The sequence below is a fragment of the Alligator sinensis genome, unplaced genomic scaffold (genome assembly GCF_000455745.1).
Source record: "Alligator sinensis unplaced genomic scaffold, ASM45574v1 scaffold876_1, whole genome shotgun sequence".
NCBI lineage: Eukaryota > Metazoa > Chordata > Crocodylia > Alligatoridae > Alligator > Alligator sinensis.
The window spans coordinates 3,070,884-3,090,185 of NW_005841938.1; the positions used below are offsets into that span (position 1 = coordinate 3,070,884).

General features: G+C 44.9%; 1 protein-coding gene across 1 annotated transcript in view; it reads left to right on the top strand.

The window, feature by feature from the left end:
* TOM1L1 (target of myb1 like 1 membrane trafficking protein) overlaps positions 1-19,302 on the top strand; it is a 55,490-nt gene that overhangs the window by 18,284 nt on the left and 17,904 nt on the right. The window contains exons 5-9 of the mRNA XM_006019798.3: positions 4,637-4,715; positions 11,498-11,647; positions 12,331-12,450; positions 14,221-14,328; positions 15,014-15,130. Of these exons, the coding sequence (XP_006019860.1) occupies positions 4,637-4,715; positions 11,498-11,647; positions 12,331-12,450; positions 14,221-14,328; positions 15,014-15,130 (574 nt within the window). The remainder of the gene's footprint in view (positions 1-4,636; positions 4,716-11,497; positions 11,648-12,330; positions 12,451-14,220; positions 14,329-15,013; positions 15,131-19,302) is intronic.

The window sequence follows — 19,302 nt, forward strand, 5'->3', positions numbered from 1 at the left end:
CCCTCGGGAGGTTCGAGGCGGGGTTGTTCCCCCGGGGGGGGGCAGTCCCCAGTGCCCCCTTCTTGTCTTTGGCTCCGTCCTTTTTCAGCGGAAAGCGTCCCGGGGGCGAAGGGGAGGCCGTACCGTTGGGGAGGGTGCTGCGGCTGGCCGGCTGAGGGCAGGTGAAACTCGGGGGCATCCGAACCCCCAGTCCTCCCAGCGTGGACTTGTGGGGGTGGATGACTGCCAATGGCGCCGCCGGGCTTGGACCCCGAGTCTCCAGGTTTGGACCCACTTGAGCCCCGAGCCTCTGGGCTTGGACCCACTTGAGGCCCGAGTCTGCGGGCTTGGACCCGCTTGAACCCTGAACCTCCAAGCTTGGACCTGCTTGAACCCTGAGCCTCCAGGTTTGGATCCACTTGAGCCCCAAACCTCCAGGTTTGGACCCGCTTGAATCCCAAGCCTCCAGGTTTGGACCCGCTTGAATCCCAAGCCTCCAGATTGGAACCCGCTTGAGCCCTGAGCCTCTGGGCTTGAACCCGCTTTGGACCCCAAGCCTCCAGGCTTGGACCTGCAGGGTTGGATGCGGGGTTGGCAGGGTTGGATGCCCACCAACATTGGTGATGAGTAGGGGGTGCACCCCCTGTAATTGGGCACCACTCTCGGCAGCGCCTGCGGGGCAGTCGCCACTTGCCACACCACCCCTCCGCCACCACCACCGCCAGCAGCATCTGTGGGTGGTCTCTGGTCCCTTGCCCCCTGCTGCCGACACTGCTGCAGCTTCCTGCATTATCAGCACCATGCCCCTGCAACTTCCAGGGGCGCGCCTCGTTCATGCCCGCCAAAAGACATTGGAAACATCTGAAGCCCCTGGTGGAGGTTGGTAATGGCCACTTCTGGTTCTGGACTGACTCATGGATTTGGACTGGATTTGGCTTGGAACACAAAAAAATTCTTAAAAACAAAATCTCAGCTAATGCAGAGGCTTGTTTGAGCCCAGGATCTGTAAAGATTCAGGATTGAACTGTTTAGGCTACTTCCCATGTGCAGAGCATAGGGAAGCAAGAAAAAAAGAGTTAAAAGTCTGTGAGTTCCTTGCATCTCCTTTCCGTCAAAAAAAACAATCCTGAAGCTGGTAATGTAGAAGATCCTGATGCACGGTGGAGAGCAGGGATTTTTGACCGGGGTGCTGCAGCACCTTGGGGTGCCTTCAGATGCTTTGAAAGGCACCACAGGATGCCCCGCAAAGTTAGCACTTGTGAAACACGATTCACAAGATAAACTCAGAGGTTTCATATCCACAGTGTTAAAAACGTCCTGGTCTCTTGTGGTCTTTCTGAGGTCTTTGCAGCAAGAAAATTGCTGCTGTGTTTCTCTGTAGTCAATAAACAAGGGAAACCAAAGAGCTGGTGTTTTCTGAAGAGTGCCTCGTGTCTGAAAAGATTGAGAACCAGTGCTGTAGAGAAAGGGAATATCCTTGTACATGCACTGTAGAGGAAAGTACAGTCCCTGTAAAACTTCTCCCTTCCCCAAATGAGGAGATATCATCTCCTAACTGTGTCATCTCCTAACAAGACAAACTATGGTGCAAGCATCCCATCCTACCAGCAGCTTGAGATACCATCAGTGTACAAGGAAATATCATCCCTTATCATAGACATTGCCAGTTCCTGCCAGAGCAGAGACTCTCACATGAGCCTGTGGTTACCTGCTGAGATGATATTATAATTTTAGACCAAGGTTCCTTGTTAGACGTGTTTTGCCTGTTACTATTAAATGCATTACCAGAAGAATGAAAAGGTATTACAGGTAGTATTCCAACGTGATCCGGGAATATCTAGATATAAATCTAGGCCAGGGATTCTAAAAAAGGGTGCTGCAGCACCCTAGGGTGCCTTCAGGGGTGTTGCACACTGTTAGCATTGTTAGGTGTGCAAACACGATCGACAAGTTAAATCCAGAGATTTCAAATAGGATCCATAGTGCTAAAAGCATCCTGACTTGTGATCTGAGTTCTCGGCAACAGAAACATCGATCTATTATTATTCTGTAGTCAGAACACAGGTGAAAAATAAGAGCACTTTCTGAGAGGTGCCTTGAGTCTAATGAGAGCTGCTTCATTAGACTCGAGGATTTTGAGAATCACTGATCTAGGCTTTCCGGGAAGCACCCGTTGGATACAACATATTAGGCCTGGATTCTGTTCCAGCGGTTTGCTGGTTTCATAGTTTCCTAGGGTCGGAAGGGACCTGAGCAGATCATCTAGTCCGACCCCCTGCCATGGCAGGAAAGAGTACTGGGGTCAAACGACCCTGGCAAGGTGTTCATCTAACCTCCTCATCTAACCTGGTGATCTTGGGGCAAGCAATTTTACTCCTCCATCTCTACTCTTTAGTCACCGTCTCTACTTTTAAAATGAGAACAATGCGCATTTGTACATATGTCTGTGCTGCAGCTTCAGACACTTTTAAAAGCAGCTGGCGCTGCGGCGCATGCGGTTGTATAAGCAGCGAAATGTGTGTCCATGCTGAGAAAATGGCGGCAGCGTGCTTTTGAACTAAAACAGCTCGAAGGTGTCTTAGTTCAAAAGCACACCACTGCCATTTTCTGTGCGCTGATGTGCATTTCGCTGCTTATACAACTGCACGTGACAGCGCAGTGTGCATCAGCTCATGTACAGCAGACTTGATTAATTGAGTCTGCTCCAACCCGCTGGATCTCCAGCATGTCAAGGTACAAAAAAGTGTGTGTATAAAGTACGTGTGTGTGTGTGTAAAAAGTGTGTGCGCCCAATTATATTAATCTCCTTTTTAAAGCACTGTTAGATCCCTTAATAAAGTGCTGGAATAGAATTGCAGCAGTGGTAGTGGTGGCATTTTGGAGAGGATTCATCCCTGCCATTGTGATAACACAAGTTATTTCCCCTGTAGTTTTTTCATTCTTTTTTTGTGTTTTTCCAACCTTGTGATCTTATTTATGACTATACTATTTGAGCCTCTCTGGCTCTTGCCATTGGCAAGGGGATGAGATAGCTGGCAGCATTAGTTTTACGGTGTCTTCTTTGCATTGCACCTTTCAGTGCACCGTTCACTGTGAAGCTCCCTTGTTGAGTAGTTTATTCTATAACTGTCCATATTGAAATGCCTGGCAACTTCCTTTGAATCATCTGCTGCTGGTCACAGTCTGACACAGGGCACTGGAAATGACAGAACTGCTGTGTCCGATTGGACAACTGATGGGACATAATGAGCACATCTACGTGTGCATTAATGTGCTATTGCGACGGCACATTAAATTTAGTACCTGTAATGTGAGGTACTAACTAAATGCGCAGTAGCTCACCCTGCAGTTCAGTAGCAAAGATGCATGGTCTTTTTGTGACGCTTAATGCACACTAGACTAATTCGACTGTGTATTAACATGGCTTGTGCTGTGACGCGCTAGTGTGCAGGAGAATTAGTCTACTGCGCATTAAGCGTCTCGTGTAGATGTCCCCCAGTGAGTCTGAAATCGAGAAGAAGGCAGAGTAGATTTGCACCTGATAGACTAGCCAAATAGATGTATATAACCCCAGCTTTCGAGAGCTAAAGCTTATATCATTAGATGCCGTGAAAGGACAAGCAGAAAGCAGAATATAAGAAGGAGAGAGAAATCAGAATTAGGTAACAGGTAGCAGTTGCTTCAGGGGAGGGTTTAAGAAACAAGTGTGAAACGATGGAATAACTTGTCTACAGGGAAATTTTTCTTTCTCATCCATCCCCGCCTACTGGATTAGATGCTCCACAAGTATGTTCAGGTATCTTCACCACTATAGTGGTACTCAAGGACAGTGATTTTAACGGAGTTTGAAAACTTCTTTGTATTTCAGATTAAACTAATGTGTTTTTTTTAACAAGTTGTTGCTTAGTTACATTAAGGTCTGTTAAGAACCTTCTAGATGACGCATCAGTAATATTAAAAATATTTTGTTTTTGCTTATCACGTGGCTCCGTAATACCTAGGTGACCTATACACAGAAGCTAGACTATGTGGGATGCTGATGCTATCCTCCACCTCTGCACTCCCCCGCAGTTCCGTTGAACTGTATATATGGAAATCACAAGGCCCAGGATGAAAACGCCACCGTCTCTGGGGTGGAGTGCAGTAGCTGTTTATCAGCACACAGCAATTACCCAGGTTGGGGATAAGCATCCTGCAATTACAGAGTTGGAATTTAACCTAGACCCAGATACTAACACCAACATAAATGAAGACTGGGCACTAGCCAGCCCTCTCACCCTCTCACCTTGCCAGTTTAAGCAGTTTGCTCCCTTTCCGCCTAATGAGCATTACAAAAATCTCTTGCACAACTGCGAGAGAAAATAATTTTGGAGAGGAAAGTCTTCACGGGGGGATTTATTTTTCTTCTTCTGCACAGGGCCCCTGGAGGAAAGTAGTATCTGTAGTAATGAGCTGGTTTCACCACTGCATTACTCCAGATTCAGGCCAAAGGTGTGATTCTTTTGCTCGATGGCACAACGTCCCTAGTTTCATGCTGGTGTAAGCATGGGCTCTGAGGCCTTAGGGTCAGTATTTTCAGGTATTGGGGAAAGTTGAAAGATAAACCATCTATTACCTAACCACTTATTGCCTCTCTCTCTTTAATTTCTTGCCACAGGCCTAAAGATGCTGTAAAAGCATTAAAGAAGAAGCTTTTCAAAAACTATAACCATAAGGAGATTCGATTTACCTTGTCTGTAAGTACAACTCTACTTATATTTCATTAGAAACTGGGTGGAAAACACTGTAAAAGAAAATGCAATGGATGTTGGATGTTGACCTACAGATTGTAAGATTGTAAATTCTCTAGTTGTGACAGTCTTCGTAGCTATTGCTTGTCTCTACAGCACCCGGCGCAATACAGCCCTGTTCCTTCACCGTGTTGGAGCTCCATATAATGTAAATAATAATCCTTTGTAATCAAATTTGTAAGTTGTGGGCCAAAAAAGCAGTCATATGATTCCCACGGACTCTAGTGACTATCCCACAGACAAATCCCTGCCAAGCTCTGAAAGATGCAGAAGCTGGACTATTGTAGGAAGGCTTAACTGACTTGATAATTCCCTTAATCACACACGATAGTCAAACATTTGTCAGATATTATGCAGCGTTGTGGAATGTGCGGTATTTCTTTTGCAAAAACATGTTACTGCATACTAAAATAATAAAGGTGAAGAGGAACCTGACATTGCAGTGTTTGAGAGAGAGGCCGTATCGAATTCAGATCTGAATCTGAGCTTTCAGATCTTTCTCAGAGCTTTGAGAGGAAAGAAGGAGCTTCCCATATGGCGAGGTCTCAGTCATAATGTTCACACCCATTTATGAACCTTCCCAAAGTTTAGGGCAGCGTTTTATTTGGGGCCTCTCACATCTTCACACAGTTCTCCCTTCTCCTGTCCACTGACATTATCGGTCAGATTCTGATTTCCTTTACGCTGATATAGATGTGGAATTATTCTTGGTTTATGCCCAGGGAATAGGCTCTGTACCTTACTTGCTGCCATAGACTGGGGTTAAAATAACCTCTGAGGATTTCATTTCCTTTTACCATTTTTTATTATTGGGACATAAAAGCTTCCCTTTGTCACGTATGTTTGAGCCCTGTTGCTCATTGTATGGGTATGTCCGGTACCGATTGTACCAAATCGTTCTCAGCAAGCACTGATAACTAATTCAGGTATATCAGTGTTCAATGCAGGACAGTCAGGATTGTCCACGTGTCCCCTGCTGATTCAGAGAGACAGCTAAATATGCCAGACTTCTTATCAAGTATATCTTAACTTCTCCCACTGCCCTGGTTCCCTCCTCCTTTCCTTCCTCGCTATCTTCAGTGAGTCACCTTTGTGCTCTGCATGTTTGCATAACGCAAATGCTTTGCTTCCACTTTGCGCACAGCCTCCGTCTTGGGCCTGTTTTCTCTTGCAGGTCTGTGTTTGTCTTAGTAGCTGAACACGGCGCGGATTGGCTGGGATGATGATAACCTCTAGCTCCGAGCTTTACGAGCATTAATCTGACGATAGGTCCGTTATTGTGCTGACTCGTTGGAACATGAACATGGAGCGGGGGGTTGTACTGTATCGTGGAAACACTGGCCTGTTGAAAAATATATCCTATTAGGTGGCAGCTAACAAGTGGTAGGCTTCAGGTGCGTAGGCCATTGGAAAACAAATGGACTGCAGCTATGCTGTACTGTCTCTCAGGCTCTCTTTGACTTCAGATCCTACCTTCTTCCACTCTTGCCCAATTGCTCCTGCCAAGTCATTTCAAACTTTCCGCCCCAGGTGTTTTTTCTCTGTTTCCAGTTTCTCTCCCCTTCAATAAATCAGCCTTCCTTCTTTTAACACTTCTGCTCCAAGTCCCTCTTTGCCCACCCCATCCTCCTCAATTCCTGCTTCCTTCCAGAGGCTTCAGGGTGCTCCTGTACATTGCTAATGCCTTTTCTTGCCATTGCCATCTGTCTTCTGTTGCCACCTCCTCGTTTCTGCCACTGGCCTCAGCATCAGTAAAACTTCCACTACGATGCCCATAGTGCCAGCTCTGTTTGATTTTACTTCCCTTGGTCTAAGTGCCTTGCTTTCCTGTGGGCTAGAGCTAATAGACTATTTTCTGCTCTATATTTGTGAAGGGAAATGATATAGTGTAAGAGCGAGGCTGTATCTATGAGGGTGCAGAAATTATGCAGGAGGCAAGTATTTCTTAGAGTGGTGTCTTTTATGGGACCAACTGTTCAGTTGGGATGAAGGCAAATGGATATTTTTATGGAAAATAGTTTGGTTGTTGGGCAGTAAACCAAACACTTTTCCCCTCCAGTTTCCTCTTTTTCCTGTTCAGTCACTGGAAAATAGGCGGGGAGGGAAGAGACAAAAACACCTCAATAATTTAAGTTTTTAAAAACTATTTTTTTAATCAAGTCTTCAAAAAACCCAGAATCCTGCCAAAGCCAGTTGTTTTTTCCAGCCTGCTCTGTTTGTTCTGTCCTCTCTGTGCCAGTAGCTCTTCGTCCTACAGCCACCTGTTGAAACTTGTCCCCTCGCCCAATTACTTGGGATGCAACATAGAGAAAGACAAAAGAAGCGAGCCACCTTCTTGGGCAAATATTCTGATCCCCTTTTATTTACACAAGATCATGACGTTAGAATTAATCATTCTACACCCAGCGTGTCCTTCGCAAGGTTACGCACGTGAAATGTGTAAACACTGAACAAAATTGTCCTGAAAGTTTGTTCTGGCTCATTGTAGCTTAGTCACACCTGTAGGTCCGGCTCCCGGACTTGAGAGACAAACACGGGTATGTACGTGGAGAACCTCACATGCCCGAGGAGTCCCATGGAGCACTGGTGCTGCGGGCATGCGTTTTGTAGGTCCGGGGTCTTAACTCAGTTGAGAGTCATTCATCAAAAGTCTTATTACATCCTAGCGCTGCTCCTACTATATGGATCTTTCTTCATTAGCCTTGCCTACATGACCGACTTACTGAGCCAGGCAGTGCCACCCTCAGACACCTGGCTCACCCTCCCACACTAGAAGCAGCATGGCCACATTTGCATGGCGCCGGGAGTAGCGCAGCCAAAAGTTGGTGCCAAGTCACTTCCCTCAGAGCAACACAGGCCTGGCTCCCCCGCTTCTAGTTAAGGAAGGCGTGTGCCCGTGACAGTGCTGTGTACATGCGGGTGGCACTGCCAGGAATGGTACGTTTGTGGTGTCAACTTGGCCTGAGTGTCTCATGTATTTCTTTATGTGCTTTTTTATCTGGGGGGGAAGATGAGTGACAGCCAGCTGGATCAAACGTAGTAGGTATAGTTTAATTTTCAGCTCTCGGGGAAGATACCTGCTGCTCGTGAAATCACATGGGTCCAGATTTATGCACGCCTGGCCTTGTTGCTTCCCGTGGTATCTTTGATAAAGCCAAGAGATGGGACTCAGCAATGCAGATTGCACAATCAGATGTCAAGAAGGATTATGGCTTTCAGGCAGGTATCTAGGGGAATGTGCATGTGGTTGTTTGATTTATATTTGTGTGTGTGTGTGCACGCACACGTATATAATTATTCTCAATAGACACTGGGTGTGTGTGAAACCTGTTTGCATGTCAGATAATTTTGTTTAAAAATAAGGCACCTGTACAGTTTACTAGAGTTGTTAACTCTTTCTTTGTTTTAATAAAGCACTTAGCACCATGCCCCAATTTCACTGGGGTCTTTGAATGTTCCCAGGGTGGCGGAGCTGGCCCAAACGCAGAAAATGAATGTTACGTGGACACAAAGCAAGAAGTGTTAAAGGGTCTCCTCTGTGCAGGGTTTAGGTGCCAGTACTTTGCGCTTTCAGAATATTGTTTCAAAGTACTTGAAAATATTGAATATTTTTCCTGCAAGGTTTATTTGCTTGTTTGGTTTTCTCTTCCATTTTTTTGCCTTTTGACACCTGTACGTTTTTCTGAATTTCTCCAGTTTTGGGAAGGTTTGAAGGAAATTTCAGTATTTCTTTTGTCAAGAACTTTTTCTTGAAATTTGAAGATTTGGGAAAAGACAGAACAATGAAAAATGAAAGATTTCCTCCCTCCCCTCCCCCCAATGCTACACACACAATTAAAATTAATTTTATTTCGCTCCATGGAAAGAATGAAGGAAGTGGAGAAGAAAAGATAAGGGTTGGAGAAGAAGGAAAATCCCAATTTCAACATTTGACATTTTTTTTTAAACCAAAAAACCAGAACATTTAGAAAAGCCCTGAATTTGAAATGTAAAACTACCACCAGCTCTACTGAGAATAATTATAAATGAGATCTGCACTGGATCATGGATCTGCTTATGCACAGCTCTCCTTGAGAACTAGGAGCTCTAGACGTGTTGCTTTGCCTGCATAGGCAAGGGGTAGGATCCCCATCACTGAGGACTTTCAAAACAAGACTGGGCAAAGCGCTAGTAAATGTGCAATGGGTACAGTCCTGCGGATAGAATAATCACCTAAGACAATCCAGGCCATGACACTTTGAAGAGCGCTGATGCATTCAAAACTGGTGGTCTCCAGATTTATGAGGATATCAAATATCCACCTGTAACCTTTAACCGCATCCTTTCGTTCTAGACATGTCTGCCATTAACTGAACTAGTCCAGCCCAGTTTTGAGGACCACATCTAGCTCGCTTTACTCATTCACATCATCAGTCTTACTGAACTGTGCAAGTAGGATCTGGCCTTACCTAGAATACGGAGATTTTCCTTCTTCCTTTCCCCATCTCCCTTTTTCTTCTTTCCCTTTGTGCTCTGTGACAGCTTGCCCTTATCTCTGCCTTGGAACAAAGGGCCTAGACACATTTTTGTTAGGTGAGCTGGGTTTTGCATCATGGATCTGAGAGTGCATTGCACAATTTTACACTTAACTCCCTGTTTGTTGACAAGAAACTCCTCTCACCTGGATGTCCGGCCTTGGCTACCCTGAGGCATAGGAACTGTGCCAGCTCTACAGTCATCAGATTCTGCCTCCTGGATATGGAAAGTCTAATTGGAGCGGTTAAAAATAAATTTGCAGGTGCTTTTATTGAAATCTAGTTCGTGCTGAGATTCTGGTGCACCTACTCACGCGGAGCAGCACCCTACTTCGATGCCAGGTCCTTCTGATTCCAGTGCAAATCTCTGGGGAAATAACAGGCAGCTCTTGGCAATAAAAGAAGCTATTTGTATGAAAGTAGCTTTCTTCGCGCACAGTGCAGATAGTGGATTAATTAGGCCAAATTCTCTGTTCAGCTACAGCAGGGCACCTCACTGAAGTCAGTTGGGTTACGCCAGCATAACTGAGTAGAGGATCTGTCCCATTCACTGCAGCAGTTTAACTGAAAGGGTAACTATTTGATCCCATATGTAGGAAGTTAGTAATAATGGGAGCTGCATACCTAATTCCCCATGTGCTGGTTTGAAAATGTTTTACACAAACTGTCTTTGAAGTACTGAACAGGCAAATGACTTTGCTTATTAGCATTTCTTTCATGTACTCTTTCATATGAAAAATAATGATTCAAGCCAAGACTTTCTGGTAATTATCTCTTGGTTTTTCTCACAGTGGTCTGCCAGCATCTTTGTGCTACGCTCTCTGTTTTTGCAATACATTTTGTGCTGCTCTTGTTCTTCCTCTCGTTTGAGGTCCTGATGATGCTGGGAGAAAAATCCACGGGTCCTGAGACAAGGAAGTGAGCTCCTCAAGTGCTTTTACAGTGATCCAGTGTAGTCAGCACTGAGGAGGAAAAGCTTATTTAATCCACATCAGCTCAACTGCAGCTGTTGTGTTGCAGCTTAGTGCTTGCACCAGTTTTAGGAATATTTCCTATACCTAAATTGGTTAGAATTTGTGAAACACTTTTTTCATAGATATCATAGACATTAGGGCTGGAAGGGACCTTGGAAGATCATCGAGTCCAGCCCCCTGCCCCAGGGGCAGGAAGTCAGCTGGGGTCAGAGGATCCCAGCAATATTTTCTCCATGTGGATAGTAAAGAGAGAGTTGGGGTGCAAAAACAGAGGCAAGTCGCATCATCTTTCTTTATGGTTGTGGACACTAGTACTGCGATGAATGGGGTTCCTATTCAAAGACGGGTCTCCTGCCTTTAAATAGGAACCTATCCACTGATGTTCTGTGGACCAGATCCAATGCCTGTCAAGTCAACAGAAGGATTGGATTGGCTTGATTTCAGTGGATGAGGCCCTCGGGGGACCTCTTGGTGCTTCGCATTTTGCATCCGTAACATGCAGCTGAGAACTGCTTTCCTTTGGAAGCTCTTTGAGGTTTAAGGTGGGAAAGTTGTATGTGAGTAGCAAATCTTGTTATGGGCAATACGTTGGGGGCACAGCCCCTTCTTTGGAGCATCCAAAATCCTGCTCTGAAAGTAAATGTTTGGCAATCAAAATAATTTGGCTGCTGTTTTCTGGTCTCCTTGACCCCTGAAACATCTGGAGAAAGAAAACCAGGGGCTAAATTTGCTCTCATTCTTTTTAATTTATCATTTAATTCTGGGAAACACTAGGGAAATAGGGGCAGCTACTTTTTGAAGCCCAGACTGTGTTCTGCTAGGCAGCACATAAATACTATGGTGCTCAGTGTCTTGGCTCTGTGGGCCAGAAGAATTGCGCAGTGTTGGTCCAGGAGCTGGACTGGATCTTGTGCACCCAGATCAGTCCCATGTGGGCTCAGCTTGTCCCTACACCAGGCTCTGGGGCCCTGCACCACCTCTTCCTAGCCCCACACACCAGGATCAGGCCTCGTGCTGCCCTGCATGCCCTACCAGGGGCCAGATCAGACCCAGAGGGCCAGTGGCTGAGCATCTCTGGTCTAATCTGTTCAAGGCTCTTCCACCTGGCAATCAATAGAAAGCCCAGGCATGAATTAAAATGAAAGTAAAAATATAATGGGAGTACTTGAGTTATTTTTATATGAGTTTTTATATGAGTTTTTTGAGTTTTTTATATGATAGAAATCCCTCCTCTCCACAGCTTCTTGACATGTGTGTGCAGAACTGTGGCCCAAGCTTTCAGTCTTTAGTTGTGAAGAAAGACTTCTGCAAAGAGAGGCTTGTGAAGCTGCTGAATCCAAGATACGCTCTGCCAACTGACATGCAGGACAAAATCTTGACCTTTATCATGGTAAGCATAGTATACATAATGCTATACACACATAGTAAATGTTTAACGACACAACCCAGTGCTGCACTATGAAATGGCTTATGGGAGGTCATCTTGTTAAGATGCCCTTTGTCTTTATTCCTTTTGTACTTATACAAGCAGCAAGATGCAGGAAACAAAGGGAAAAGACTAGGAAGGAGTTGTGGGAAGTTGTCAACCTGCCCCCAGGACATCCCTCCCTGATGGCAGTCCTCCTTTTCAGGACTGTAGGAGAAAAGTGAGCAGGAGCTTTGAAGCTTTCTCTTCCTTCTTGCTCCTGCTGCTTTGAGTGCCGCTAAAGGGTCGGGTAACTCATGTAGAAAGGGAATTGTCACCCTAGAGGAGACCTTCAAGAGCACATGGAGCAGAAGCACCTCTCTACAAAAAGGTTTTCCAATCCTTAGACAACATCTTCCATTTTTCTTGGCACAGAAGTGATCTTGTATTTCTCAAGAATTCATGTTTAGAGAACAGCAAATCCTGCATGCAGTCAGGGGGTTGAACTAGAGTAGGTTGACCTTTCAGGTCTTCTCCATCCCTCTGTGTGGAGAGATAGAGAAAAAGCCACTTAGGGAAAGGATGTTCAAATATAGCCTTAATTCAGTGAAAAATTCTGGTTTTTGTAACATACTTTTTTTTTTTTGGTTTTTTTATACCCCAAACAGACTTGGACCCATGGGTTTCAAGGAACCGTGGATGTGAGCGAAGTAAAGGAAGTTTACCTGGAACTGCTGAAGAAAGGAGTGCAGTTTCCGTGTACTGACACCAACACGGAGACAAAAAAGGTAGGTGTGTGTTAGTAACTACTAATCAGAAACCGGATCCACTAATTGTCAGATCTCTGTGATTGGAGAAGGTGTGTTGATTTTTGTTAGGATTTGAAGCTGCTAATTTTGCTTGCATGCTCAGGAAGTCAGTCACCTGTTCTGCCCTGGAGCATATTTAAGAAAAACAACCAGCTTAAAAACAACTGCTTTCATTTAAAAAAAAGACAGCTTCCTTGTTGCCTTCTAAAAGGAACATAAATCCCCCCGACTTTTAAATCGGGTAAAGATTTGGCACTTGGTTTCCATTGCTATTAATGTAAGTGGGGTGTCCAAATCCCTTAGGTCTCTGAAAGTCTCAGCCAAAATAAGAAAAATTTGCATGAAAGTGGTGGATGATTCAAGATGTGAACCTTACCTGTGCAGAATGAGATAAGGAGAGGTAGGGATATTTAATTAAAGAACTTCCCTATATATATCTCTACCCATTGGTCTGTAATTTGCAACCTCATGGATAAAGCATCTGTCTTTACCATTTAAGCAGCTGCTACAGTGCTGTAGCTAAGCAGTTGGTGCAAACGTAGCTTGAGCAGTCCCCACCAGCTGTCTGTGCAGGAAGTTGTTCAAATCAGGGTCTTCCAGCATGTTTTCCATCAGTTGGAGCAGCTTTTGTAAGACTTTTGAGAAGAGCGAACCTGTCAGGTGGATCCTTGCTATTATGGAATTAGAGTTCTCTAATAAGCCCAGATAGAAGTGATTTAAAGTGATTCACAAATTGGCTTTGTGACTATTGTATGGCAGTGTATAAGAAAGCCAGTGTATTAAAGTTAAGCCTATCAAACTAGTCTGTTTGCTGGATGTGACTAGACAATCATTTCCTCCCCGCCACATGCTGTGGATATGAATCTCCCCCTCCCTGCTGACACCAGGACTGCTGTTGAGAAACAAGTCCTGCCCACTCATCCTTGCGCTACATGTACCACTGCCGAGCAGGTAGGCTGCATGGATTGCACAGTGCAGCCTCGGCATGCACCACAGCGCCGCTTTCAGGCTTTCTGTCTAGTTGCTGGGCTGGGCATATATAGAGTGGAGGTAATGTTTTGATGGTGGTCCTGTGCTTGGCAGGAGGGCAGTAAAGATGTGGCCTTAATGCCTGGTCCTGTGCCCAGTGGAATATGTTCAAAGTGCCTATTCATTTCAGTAATGCAGAAGCATTATTCAATGTATGCAGTTGGGCTCAGCACATCTGGAAGATGAAAGGGCTGCAGCACAGGGCCTTGTGCAGGCCTTCTGTGCTGCAGTGAACTTCACCTGGAGGAAAAACAAGGCTTCTGGCTGCCAGTGGTCTCTAGCTTTTTGATGCTTTCCCCTTTCCATTCATCTTCCTGCCTCTCTCTCTTTTCCTAATGTGATTCCATTATCACCCATACCCCAGTCCCACAGCAAGGTTGTTCTTCCTCCAGAACTGCCACCTCCCCAGAGAAAATCAGAGGACTCTCCTCACCAGACACGGACTAAGAGCTACACATCGTACCACAGAGACATTACCTCTAGTTGCCCATTCAGAAACAAAACTGCACCCCCAGCCTGATTTTTTACTACAAAAATAACTGGATTTACTTTAGTAAATGGAACTTGCTCAACAAACTCCCTCTACGCTTTCCTTCCTGATGAAGAGGAGGCTAATACCTGTTGTGTAGTCTGATAAAATCGCTGTGGAGCACTGCCATCTGGATGTCATTTTGAATTCTCAGGTTAAATGGAAACTCTGCTTGTCTTGTGTCTTGGCAGGCTTTGTCTCAGTCCATCACTAAGTCTTCACCACTTTCTTCTGCCTCAGTGAAATGTTCCCTGATGCCTCTTTCCACTACCTCAACTATAATGCTGACTCCTGAACAGGTATGCAACAGCCTTTTACATGTGAAACAAGCTGGTTGTGTGTTGAGGATTGTGACCGCTCAGCTTGAATAGGCAGTCTCCTTTTGTTTGAGTGGTAGAGACCTGTGCTGAGCATCCTCCATTCGAACACTGCTGAATCACTGTAGTGTTTGTAAGAAAAGCTTTCTACAATCTTGTGCCAGGAAGGGGAATTGAACAAACACCGGGAACTGCTTGATTGGAAAGCAATCTCATACCTTTGCTTATGTATGAGAAGGTCTAAAGCCCTTTTTAAGGGCACTATTGTGCAAATCAGTATGAAGAAGCTTCTAAGAAAAGAAAACTTTTTTTTGTACGACAGCTGTGTAAAACTATAAAAGGCAGAAAGAAAGGAACAAACCATATACCTTCTCGCTTTTGGATAAATGAAAATATTCAGTCTGCTTAATAGTAATAGGACTAAATAGTAAGAATGACAGTAGTGTAAGACTACACAGAGTGCAGGCTGGAGAGCCCCCTGCTTTAGGGTGGGGTAAAACTCAGCTAGCCCCATTGACTTCCACTGAGTATTTAAAACTGGAGTAAACCAATGCTGATCAGGCTGGCAATGTGTCTGATAATGAAAGAGAAAACATGCTTTAGATATGAAAAAGATTGTGGCTGCTGTACTTACCTGTATGCCATTCTGTCCCGTTGTCCTGAACAGATCGGGAAGGTGAACAGCGAACTGGATATGACCAAAATGAATGTAAGAGTCATGTCATCGATATTAAAGGAAAATGTTCCTGGTTCAGAAAATCCTGAAGATATGAACCTTTTACAGGTGCAGTATAACATGTCGCTGGGGTTTTGTTAATGGCTTCGTTAAGGTTTATTCTAACAACATACATTGTGCCCATTCTCAATAACATCAAGGTTCACATGGTAAACTGAAAACAGAGCCCAGCTGCTTTGGTGGTAATTTCATTTTCTTTTGCCATTATCATCTCCACCTGCCATGGCAGGGAGAAAACAACATATGTATTTTCCCATGCAAGCTCGAGCTCCAAGGGAAGGCAAGGCAGAGTGAGCCCCAGGGTGGAAGGCCCTTGTGCTCTGCCATGGGTATTTCTTCAGAGTGTAAGAGGTTTCCAGCTGACTGCAGCTATCCCAAGTGGAAAGAAATGGTGCTAAGGTCTCTCTGTCCGTCTCTCATCACTGTCTCAGAGCTGTCAGGGCTTTTTGCATCAATCCCACTATCTTGAATGTAGACTGAGTGCCAGAATAGGGAGGTCTGGTTTTCATTGTTCAGATTAAAAGACAGGCAGCTGTTACTCATTAGCAGAGGTTACACTTCAGGAGTAAATGGATAGTAAGATGCCAACTGAATCCAGCTGGGGATAAAGGAGCCAGTCTCTCCAGTTTCTTTTTATTTTCCAATATCATTTTTTTACTCCTGTGTTTTAACTTGCCTACATTACAAGCAAAATCCTCATGTTTCAGCCTTATGAGTGATCTGTGCCATATGGCAACTTTGGATTCAGGCATATGGACCAGGTACAGCTGGTCCTTATATGGAATTTATCTCCGTATTCTAGGGTGAGGGAACTTTCTGTATCTTTTGCTTTGGCAAGCTAGTTCTCCTGGTGAGTTCAGTAGACCTGCCTTAAGTCAGTTGGCCAGTGGAGAATTGTCCCTGTGTGGGGAAATCCTGGTATATTTGCTATGTTCACCTTTAGTATGAGATTTCTGCCTAGGGATTAGGACTAACTGGGGTGATCATAATCTGCACCTGATGCCACTGGGAGCCAGTCCCAGAACTGAGGAAGAGCCAAGTGGCTTGAAGCCACCAGTTTCCAGGGTCTGGCTCTAAATGAATTTACAAACATAAGAAGAAAACCCAGTTGGAAAGTAAAACTGCTAACCGCTAGGCCTGTGCGAAGCGGCTAGCATTCGCTTTGGATTTGGATTCGTCTGATTCAGGGGACAGTGATTCGATTCAGTGATTAGAATCACTGCCGAATCGATTCAGCCGAATCCGATTCGGAGATTCGGCTGCTGCTGATTCAGCCGAACCTCTGAATTGGACAGGCCCCATCCCCTGCCCGTTCTCCTAGACCCGTTAATGGCTGCCCTGCCCGGGCCCAGCTCCTGGCTCTTTAAAAAAGAAAAAGCCCCAGATTCACCGGCTGCTGCCAGGCCGAGGGCTGATCCCCGCTGCCCTGCACTGCCCCGCACTGTGTGGGGGGCTCTGCCACGAGCCCCCAGAAGCCCCGATGGCTGGGGGAGCAGGCAGGGAATATGGTCTGGCAAGAGTCCTCCCATTGTCCCCTCCCCAAGCCCCCACCTCCCCTGCCCCCTACTTACCAGCACGGAGTCCGGGTCCCTGTGGCAGCGAGTGGGGACTGCCCAAATCTCCCAAGCTCTCCGAATCTTTTCCAAATCAATTTGGACCTTTTTACTGATCTGCTGATTCGATTTGGAGATTCAGCTGCTGAATTGGGCCGAATCTCCTCCGAATCAGATCAGCACCCGAAGCTTTGCAAAGCCCTACTGACCGCACAATTTAATTGCAGCACAGTGCGGTTCTCTACTTGCTAATTACTGCATGTTTCAGAAATGTCCCATGCCCTTCCACTGTAATCCTCTTGAGCTGCTATGTTCAAGCAGTTAAATAGTGCGATTATTAAGAACTCTGCAATCAAACATTGACTCAGTCTATCCCCAGCGTAATGGTATGGATTTTTAAGGTTTATCTTAAAGAGAGACTATTATAAAGCAATCCCATAAATAACAGGCATTTTATAAAAGCTATCTGCATAAACATTTACTGTGCAAAACTGGCTCGCTGGCTTCTCAGAACTGAGGCATAGTTTAACAATTCTCTGCATGTCTGTTTAGAGGGATGCTGGTGCATAATGATTGGGTGCTACAATTATTCTGCCTCCAAAGCAGCAGCAATAATCTGTGCAGTAAATAAGTCTCATTTCCTTTCTACTCTCATATCACTCAAGATATATATATATTTTTCTCCCAGCTAACATAGAAAACAAAATTAAAATAACCAAGGGTTTGGCTCAGCTTGAGGAGCCACAAGAACAACAAATAAGGATGTAATTTAAGGCACAAAAAATACAAAGATTTATTGTTACATGTTAAGTTTCCTTCAGTCTTATCCTTCGTTTTGGGTGAGAGCAGCAGTCTAGACCTGGGCAGTCAATTGTAGAACTGGGGTCTTCTCCAGAGAGGAGGATAGGGGTAACAGTGGGGGAATTCTGGATTTTCTTCCTGGGTCTGCTATCAAGTCATCTGTGACCATGAATGTCGACCTCTGCCTTTAACTTGTTTATCCAGCTGTAGAATGGGTATAATGATGCTTATCAGGCAGACACAGCTAGCTGATGCATGTTACTGCAGTGGTGCAAAGGAGCCCTACTGCTGGCTTTAATACTTGGCTGGCATAGAACATGTCCAGCTACTTCCCAGCCACTGGTGGTGGTAGGTGTTTCGGAGGGGAATGAAGATAGGAACAGCATATCCTCATGCCTTGTCTTTTGCTGGTAGCTAGAATGGGCATGCATTAGGCTGCCCAGCAGAAATAAGATGGCTTATAGTCGCTTGTTCAAAGGAACCTCTGTTTGCATCTGTGCTAAGCCCAGTTTGGAGGTCACCTGTTACCAGAGCCAGTTGAGAATTTTTTGACGAAATAGTTTGTCGTCAGAAAATTTTGATTTGCCACATCTGGGGCTTTTTGTGGGGATGTGTAACTGCTCAGGAAAGGGTTATCAGCTGTAAGATGAAATCTGTGTCCAAAGTGTGTGTGTGTGTAAGAGAATAGGGCATTTGCATGGCTTTGGGTGAAGTTCTTCTCCAATATATATTTATTTATACCAAGTCAAACAGTTAAAATAAAGTGGAGGGAAAATGAGAGAGCATCCTTGAGGTGTGGAGAGTGGCAGAGCAGAGACCTAATCCTGAGTGTCTCAGCCTGGTGGTTACAGCATTCACTTGGGATATTAGTTACCCTCTATCAGTAAACGCCCCCCACAAAAAAAAAAAAAACCAAAAACTTCAAAGATTTTGGTTTTGTCCTGATACAGGACAGGAACATTTTTGAAGGATGGGAACAAAATGTCCTGTCTAATTCTGTGCATGGTAGGGGCCAGTACCATGCACTTAAGTTAGTGCTTTGAAAACCAGGGCAAGAGTTATACGATCTGCCATTTCTGGCCAGAGTTTCTTGTGTAAAAAGCAAAGTAGGTCTTCCTGCCATCAGGAAGACTATAGAAGTGTAAGCAGTGCAAGCTCATACTCCAAGAGTGAAATGATTGTTAATGGGGTGGAGGGTAGGGAATGAACTTCACACTTTGTGCAAAAGTGTAAAAGGAACAAAGTTTTATTCCTGAGTCTAACAATGGTATTTTGTCTTCCTTCCTGAAGACCCTTTTCCAAGTACCAAGTGTCTAGCATAACAAATGCATGTTGGTTTTTACAAGCCTAGCCTCGTCTTTTGATTGTGTCTCCACCCAGGTCACTTGGATCAAAGGATTATATCCTTTTACAATACTTGTTCAGTTTTCATTTCACAGTGTTCTTTGTGAAAGAGCCGCTTGCTTTAGGCTTAAGTGGCCCAGAGAGGGGTGTTTTGTTTGTTTAGCCTTGCATCACCCAAGATCTAGGACATTCCCCTAGTAAAAGGGAAAACTGCATCAGGGCAAGTTGTGATCCACATGGAGACAAGGGGCTTGAATTCGTGCAGTTATCTCAGTGGCTAAAAAGCCCCTTGTGGACTGTGTTCTGAAACACCTGGGAACAGTAAGCCCCCCAAAACATTACATTGGCAGAAAAAAATTAATTAAGCACTTTGCCAGCCAGGCAAAGTAGGGAACAAACTTGCTTTCTTGGGCCGTGTGTAGACGAAACAAGAAGCGTGTGCGCACAACACTTTAAAGCGGGCTAAATGCTTTTGCACTGCTTTAATGGTGTTGGTGTTTGCACGCCTCGGTGGTGTATTGC